The sequence below is a fragment of the Cucurbita moschata genome, unplaced genomic scaffold (genome assembly GCF_002738365.1).
Source record: "Cucurbita moschata cultivar Rifu unplaced genomic scaffold, Cmos_1.0 Cmo_Scf00054, whole genome shotgun sequence".
NCBI classification, from domain to species: domain Eukaryota; kingdom Viridiplantae; phylum Streptophyta; class Magnoliopsida; order Cucurbitales; family Cucurbitaceae; genus Cucurbita; species Cucurbita moschata.
In genome coordinates, this window is record NW_019268570.1 from 129,545 (window position 1) to 136,619 (window position 7,075).

The 7,075-nt window shown below is 35.7% G+C and overlaps 1 protein-coding gene across 3 annotated transcripts; it reads right to left on the reverse strand.

Annotated features, from left to right (window-relative positions):
* Nucleotides 1-4,594: 4,594 nt before the first annotated feature.
* On the reverse strand, nt 4,595-6,778 carry LOC111436444 (WAT1-related protein At1g25270-like). Of its 3 annotated transcripts, none has more exons than XM_023074231.1 (6): nt 6,555-6,778; nt 6,407-6,469; nt 5,673-6,042; nt 5,419-5,505; nt 5,181-5,332; nt 4,595-5,102 (listed from the first exon to the last, which is right to left on the reverse strand). In XM_023074231.1, the coding sequence occupies exons 1-6, from the start codon at nt 6,737-6,739 to the stop codon at nt 4,889-4,891; spliced, it is 1,071 nt and encodes a 356-aa protein (XP_022929999.1). In that variant the 5' UTR covers nt 6,740-6,778; the 3' UTR covers nt 4,595-4,888. The 3 variants fall into 3 exon arrangements, with proteins under 3 accessions (XP_022929999.1, XP_022929998.1, XP_022930000.1); XM_023074230.1 differs by having other exon boundaries at nt 5,419-5,577; XM_023074232.1 differs by having other exon boundaries at nt 5,419-5,577; nt 6,670-6,751.
* Nucleotides 6,779-7,075: the final 297 nt, after the last annotated feature.

A 7,075-nucleotide genomic window follows, 5' to 3' on the forward strand; every position in this document is an offset into this window, starting at 1 on the left:
CTTTTAGCTAGAGTTCTCCTTGCAATTTTCTCTATCCTTTTCTTTGTGTTCATCTAGATCGAGCATGTGCGTTGTTGTGCGATCCTAACACAAATAGTGTAATAAAGGTGCATACATATTTAATACTCTTATAGTTTTATCAACACCTGCTTAGGTGTCACTTGCTCCACCTCTGGTTCCTCAGTAATAGTCTCAGGAGTTTCTTGAGTATTTGCTACAACATCACTAGGTGAATCTTTCTGCAACTTGACATCAACTCCCACTTGCTTCATTGTCCAGGAACCTTTCTTCTCTTTGTTCTTATACAGGACATTTTCATCAAAAGTCACGTCACATTGTCTTAGAACTTTTCGGTTCTTGCCATCCCAAAACTTGTACTCGAACATGTCAGAACCATAGCCTATAAGATAATACTTCATAGGCTCAATGTCAAGCTTGTCACTCTTCTCTGGATCAATATGAACATACACAGTACAACCAAAAGTTCTCAAATGAGAGTACTTGAGTTCTTTTCTTGTCCATACTTCCTCTGGCAACTTGAACTTCAAGGGTACTGATAACCCTCTATTGATCAAGTAGAGTCATTAGGCAATGCTCTTAGGTAGTGCTCTTAGTTCTCTCATGAATATAAATATGTTAATGCTATATTTAGTAAACTGAAACCACATATATATATATATATATATATATATATATATATATTCCATTAGGGAGTGCTCTCAAAATGTTTTTTCTTCATTCTCTTTATTCTATGTTGTTGTACATACTTGAAATCATCAATAAAACCTTTAGCCAATATTCCTCCTTAAATTTTCTCTCTCATATTCTTTGTGTTCATCTTGATCGAGTGTGTGCATTGTTGTGCGATCCTAACAACTGGTATCATTAGAGCTAGGTGAAATTTACCACGATCTGTGAAGATGGAAAATTCAAAGATTTGATTGAAATTGAAAAGTTTGATGGATTCGATTTCAGTTTCTGGAAAATGCAAATTGAAGATTATCTGTACCAGAAAGATCTTCATGAACCCCTATTGAGGGTGAAGTTGGATACCATGACCACAAAGCAGTGGAAGCTCAAGAATCGTCAAGCCTTAGGGTTGATCTGGTTGATGCTGTCCAGAAATGTGGCGTTCAACATAATCAAGGAGAAGACAACGTCAGATTTGTTGAAGGCGTTTTCGAATATGTAATGAAAAACTGTCGGCTATGAACAAGGTGTTTTTGATGCGGAGGTTGTTCAATCTACAAATGTCTAAAGGTGGATATGTTGTTCATCATATAAATGAATTCAATATGATTGTAAGTCAATTAAGTTTGGTAGAAATTAATTTCGAAGATGAGATTAAGACATTGATTTTGATGTCATCTTTATTCGAGTCGTGGGATACTATTGTTGCCGCAATCAGTAGTTTCCGAGGATCTGAGAAACTGAAGTTCGATGAAATTTGAGATGTAGTTCTAAGCAAAAGTATTCGCAAACGAGAAACTGAAAAGTCTGAAGGGAATGAACTCTTCATCCACGTAGCGGAAGCATTGGGAACTGTTTTGATTTTTATTAAGAAATAAAATAAAGCAATAAATAGAAGAGTAAGAACTCTACCTTTGTAGAAACCCTAGCATGCAAGACTCCTCGGAGTATTCCAACCATGCAGAAGTTCTTCAACATTCCACAAGATCTTCCTTACTATGACTCGAACACAAGGTCAAGGCTTATGGGAGCCTCTTGAAAGAAAATCCCAAAGGGATTGGAGAAAGAATTTCGAGAATTCTCTGTAGATGTAATTTCATTCTCCAGAGAAAGTGGGAGAGATTGATGCCTCTTTGGCTCAACACCGGGTCCTATTTATAAACTCTCAGAGAATATTTGCCATATAATATATTTGCATATTCAATATATTAGGATATTATACCTTATACAAATCATATTTAGATATTATAATATATCCTAATATATATTTAATTAATTTGAATCTCATTCAAATTTTAAATATATTTTTATTTAATATATCAAAATACATTAATTGATTTATATTTAATGGTATCAAACACAATAAATATATTTTTCCTTTAATATATCTAATATATTAAATATTATTTGAACCTTTCAAATTAATATATTTTTCTCCATTTATATTTAACCTATCTAATATATTAAATATTAATTTGAACCATTTAAATTAAATATATTTTCTCTATTTATTAACATTTAATATATTAAATATTAATTTGACATTTCAAATTAAATTTATTTTCTCCTATATATTTAATATATCTAATATATTAAATATCAATTTGAACCCTTCAAATTTTCTTCAAATTTTTCTTTCAAATAAATGGAACATTTTTTAGCATTAATATGAGCTAGTAAGGGGACCTTATGAACCTACAGATTATAAGCTCCAAGATACAAAATTAATTAATTAAACTCTTTAATTAATCAATTTTCATTCATTAACTATAGGTCACTCCACTATAGACCTAGAGTTCCACTCTTATGCACTATAGGACAGACTATGTTCATTGATATAATCATTACAAGTAAGTCGATCCTTCACGAGTTGTTCATAATTACAGTTAGGTAAAACAGTCAAACGTCTGTTTTACCTCTGTAATTACATCTTTCACCTTAAGTACAACAATTCTCTACTGAACCATTTGTTTATGATCCAATCATAAACCAAGTCCCTCTCGAGCCAATGAGAGAGTGGGGGCCCAATTGTTCAAGTCTCGAAATCAGTACTTAATGAACAACTCATCTACTTTCCTTATATAGAAAGGAGTGAATTCCATCTCATGATATTATGTTCCCAACTCCCTATTTAGTCAAGTCCCCAAAATGGTAGGCATATTGAATCGGCTGGAAGAGCCATTCTCACCCATGTAAATTAAAGGACAAGCCTTCACAGGCAGGAGTTCATAACTCACTCAGAATTAAGATCGAGTCACATATGATCATCATGTGAAATATTAATCTTCTCAATTAACAGATTTATAAAGATAGATTAAATATTTCTTGGTCCAGTCTTATACAAACTCATTGTATAGGATATCCCTACTTACATGTCTCCACATGAATGATCTGAATCAAATCATTTGTAATGATTACAAAGTGAGCTGTATAAATAGTGTTATTAAGATAAGACACCCAACCTTATTCATATACTATAGACTCTTTAGGTTATTACTTGAACACGATTCTCTTGTATGTCAACCACATACTGTTCAAGATTACATTAATAACCTTGGATTTTCATACAATGGATAACAATTAAATTACAAATAAAATAATATAAATTATTGTTAAAAAACTAAATAATTAATTACGACGCTTTAGGGCATAAATCCCAACAAAATCGTCATTCCTAACATGATATCAAAGTCATGCCCTTAATTTAGCCATGTCAATAGAATCCTCAAGTGTCGAACAAAGAAATTGCTAGTCTCGAAAGTGTAGTCAAAAGTGACTCATGTGTCGAACAAAGAGTGTACTTTGTTCGAGGGCTCCAAAGAAGGAGTCGAGTCTCAATTAAGGGGAGGTTGTTCGAGGCTCCATAGGCCTTAAGGCTCTATATTGTACTTTGTTCGAGGGGAGGATCGTTGATGATTGCTTGGAGAGAGTCTTACATTGGCTAATTTAAGGAATGAGCATGTATTTATAAGTAAGAAATACATCTCCATTGGTGTGAGGCCTTTTGAGAAAGCCCAAAGCAAAGTCACGAGAGCTTATACTCAAAGTAGACAATATCATGTGGAGATCTGTTATTTCTAACACTATCCTCACCAGAGAGAGTTCTATGAGGTAATACCTCGACTCACGACACTAGTCTCATACTTCATAGGCAAAGCAAGTTACCGTAAGTCAAAGAATAGAAGAGTAGTTTACCCGAGTGATGGGACTTATTGTTTAGTCGATCCACAACGCCAGAAAAGGATGAACTATCTCCTCCAAACCTATTGTGGGACCGTGAGCAGCTAAAGTACCAATTGGAACTTCAAGGTACTCTAAATGTTTAAGTAGCAGAAGAGACTAAGTTTCTAGGTTGGTTAGTGAATTGTTTCTAGGTTGGTTAGTGAATTTTTATAATTGAATTTTATTTTGTATTTTGTGGTGTTGGCTTGTTGTCTTTATTTCGATTTAAATTTGTTCAATTTTCATCTTTTATTTTATTTTACCTTTTCCTTAGTCACCGTCTATATTTAGAACGTGACAAGGATGGACGCTAATTTGAAAGAGTACCGTAGAGAGCCACATGGTATTTCAACCATTCAAATGTTTTACCTGGTTTTAAATTTTTAATTAAAATAAATTTATGTTTTATTATAAATGCCAAAATTTTTATCCTACTAGATGGTTCAAGTATGCTTTACTTTGCAACTTGAGTAAGAAAATCCGAATGTGACCATAATCCTCGATTCCCATCAAATTTTTATCTAATAAACGAAAAGTATAGTAGTGTCCTAACGAGTATTTAGGATATCTTCTTTTGATTGATTTTAACTAAGAAAGTAAGTGTTCACAGCAGAAGCTGCATTAAAAAAATACAAAAAGAAATGGGAAACCGGTAGAAATGTTTTTTCACTCGGCCCAAGAAACTCATTTCCAAAAGATTTACATCCGTTAAAAAGTCCGTTAAAAAGTGAAAGACAAGAGAAATGAAATTCCCCATCAAAGTCTGACAGGCAACGTTGGAGAACATGAAAAGTTATTTGCATCGAAATATGGAGAGCATTAAATATTCTTTCTTTTGCCGTTCTTACAACTACATTAAATACTAATACCTTAATATTTTGCTACCTATTCCTATCCTAATTCCCAACAGTTTAATACCTTTTTGTTTTGATCTTTGTCTCAATATGTTCTAACTTGTATGAAAGAACGATGCTGCCTAATTGACGTTGCGATTGCTGCTGTCGGAACCCCGAGGAGTATCGGTTTCAGTTTTAGGAATAGTTGTTGGAGATGAAATGGGCAGGTCTATGACCACAGGTTGGTGCTCAATGCTTCCCATGGGAGCTAATTGCGTACTCTTCTTCATCTCTTTGCTTTTACCCCACAACACTACGTATAATCCACATATGATCAGCACTCCTCCAATCACACTGTTATCATCAAAAACACACAATTTCACTTCTAAAACAAAACCCAATCATTATATATAAAAACCCACTTTCCCTTACCATCCCAAGTGTAGTTTTTCTTCCAAAAACAAGGATCCGGCTATGGCAAGAAGGAGCAGAATAAGAGGGCTGAAAACTGATACAAACATTGGGCCTCTCATTTGTACGCACCACGAGATTAGCGTTACTGTCACTCCAGAAGCCACAATCCCCTGTAATAATTCAAGACTAAATATCTTTAACAAAATTAAATATTTAAGCATCCTAATCGAAAAAAAAAAACAATAAAATAAATTACAGTATATGAGACGCCGAGAAGTCGGATATTCCATCCCAACTTCCACTCACTCCATCGCCTTTCCAAGCACAAAGCAAAAGCAACTGCCTGAATGGATGCCATCAAACACATCAACGCTGTACTTGAGTAGTGGCATGGATAGGATTCACTCATTTTCGCCTATTATTATTATTATATCAATTCAATTAATTATCACCAAACCAAACCAAACCAAACCAAACCCCTTTTGTTTTGCTATTACAAATTCAGCTGACCTGAATCATGAGCCATAACCCAAACGACACGCAGCCAGCAAAACCGAGCACACTTCCCAGCAGCTGACTACGGATGTCGTGTTCAGTGTCTGCCACGTGTCCACCTGAGTTATGCAAAAGGTCAACGTGGGTTGACCAAAGATTAAGCTCCACGCCTTTATAGAATGTAAGGATCATGGCCCCACCTATTCCTAATAATGTCCCCCCCACTGTAGCCTTCCCTCCGGTTGTTGTTATGTTCAACTTCTCCAACCTGAAGGAGAGTGCCAAAATGAAGGTGACGGCTGGGCCAAGGTTGCCGATGGCTGCAGCGAATGTCACAGATGTTAAACTCATGCTCTCCAGGTATAAGTTTTGCGCCAACGACCCCCTGCATGCATGCATTCATTCAACGCACATCCTTTTCTTTATTATTATTATTTCAAACATAAACAAAAGAAATGGTTGCTAAAACTCGGATACGGATAGGAATCAGTAACCCCTACAAGGGTATGATATATCAGCTCTCATGGCTTTGCTTTGGACTTCCCCAAAAAAATCCCATAACAATGAAGATAGTATTCCTGGATTATAAACTCATGATCATTCCCTAAATTAGGGGACGCAGGACTACATGTAATATATACAAGATATTTGCCTATAATAAAAGAGAAAATATATAATAAAAGAGAAAATATGATATCTATGGTAAACTACACGTCAGGACTAAATATCCCTAACACAAGTGAGCTTACCCAAAGAGAGCGGAGAGAAAAGCATAGAAAAGCACTGACCAAGTGAGCTTCGACCTTTTGCCTCTGCAAGTAAATTTTAGTTTGGTTAATAATGAAGGTTGCATGGAGATTAGGGTTGAGGGTTTAGGGTAAAATAATAAGTAACAACCTATCTAAGAAGAAGGCGAGGGGAAGCATGAAGGCAGAGGCAAACAAGAAACGATAAGCAATAATAATCCGCATGTTCATTCCATCCGCAACAGTTAACTTATAGAGCACGTTACCTACAGCGAGCCCAAGCTGAACCATGACCATGAAAATGGTTGGCAAAGCATTCCAGACTGTGTCATTCATGGCGCAGTTGTAAAGCAAAGGGAAGAAGGAGAAGGAGAAGGAGAGAGGATGATGTGAAGAGTATTTATGGAGCGAAGATACGCATGAGTACGTCATTGCTGATGCCAATGTAACGTCCATTTCGAGCGGAGATTGGACATGTGTTAAAGTGGGAGGTTCGAGGGAGGTCTTCGTGGGTTTCTCTCCGTCCGGCGTTGCCTCCAGCTCTTTCACCATTTACCCAACTTAAAATGTCACTAATGACCAACTGTTTGTACCACACACGCACGCACACGCACGCACACGCACTTTTTGTAGTGCAATGAATTTTATGTTACTACGTCAACTTCCTTCCAC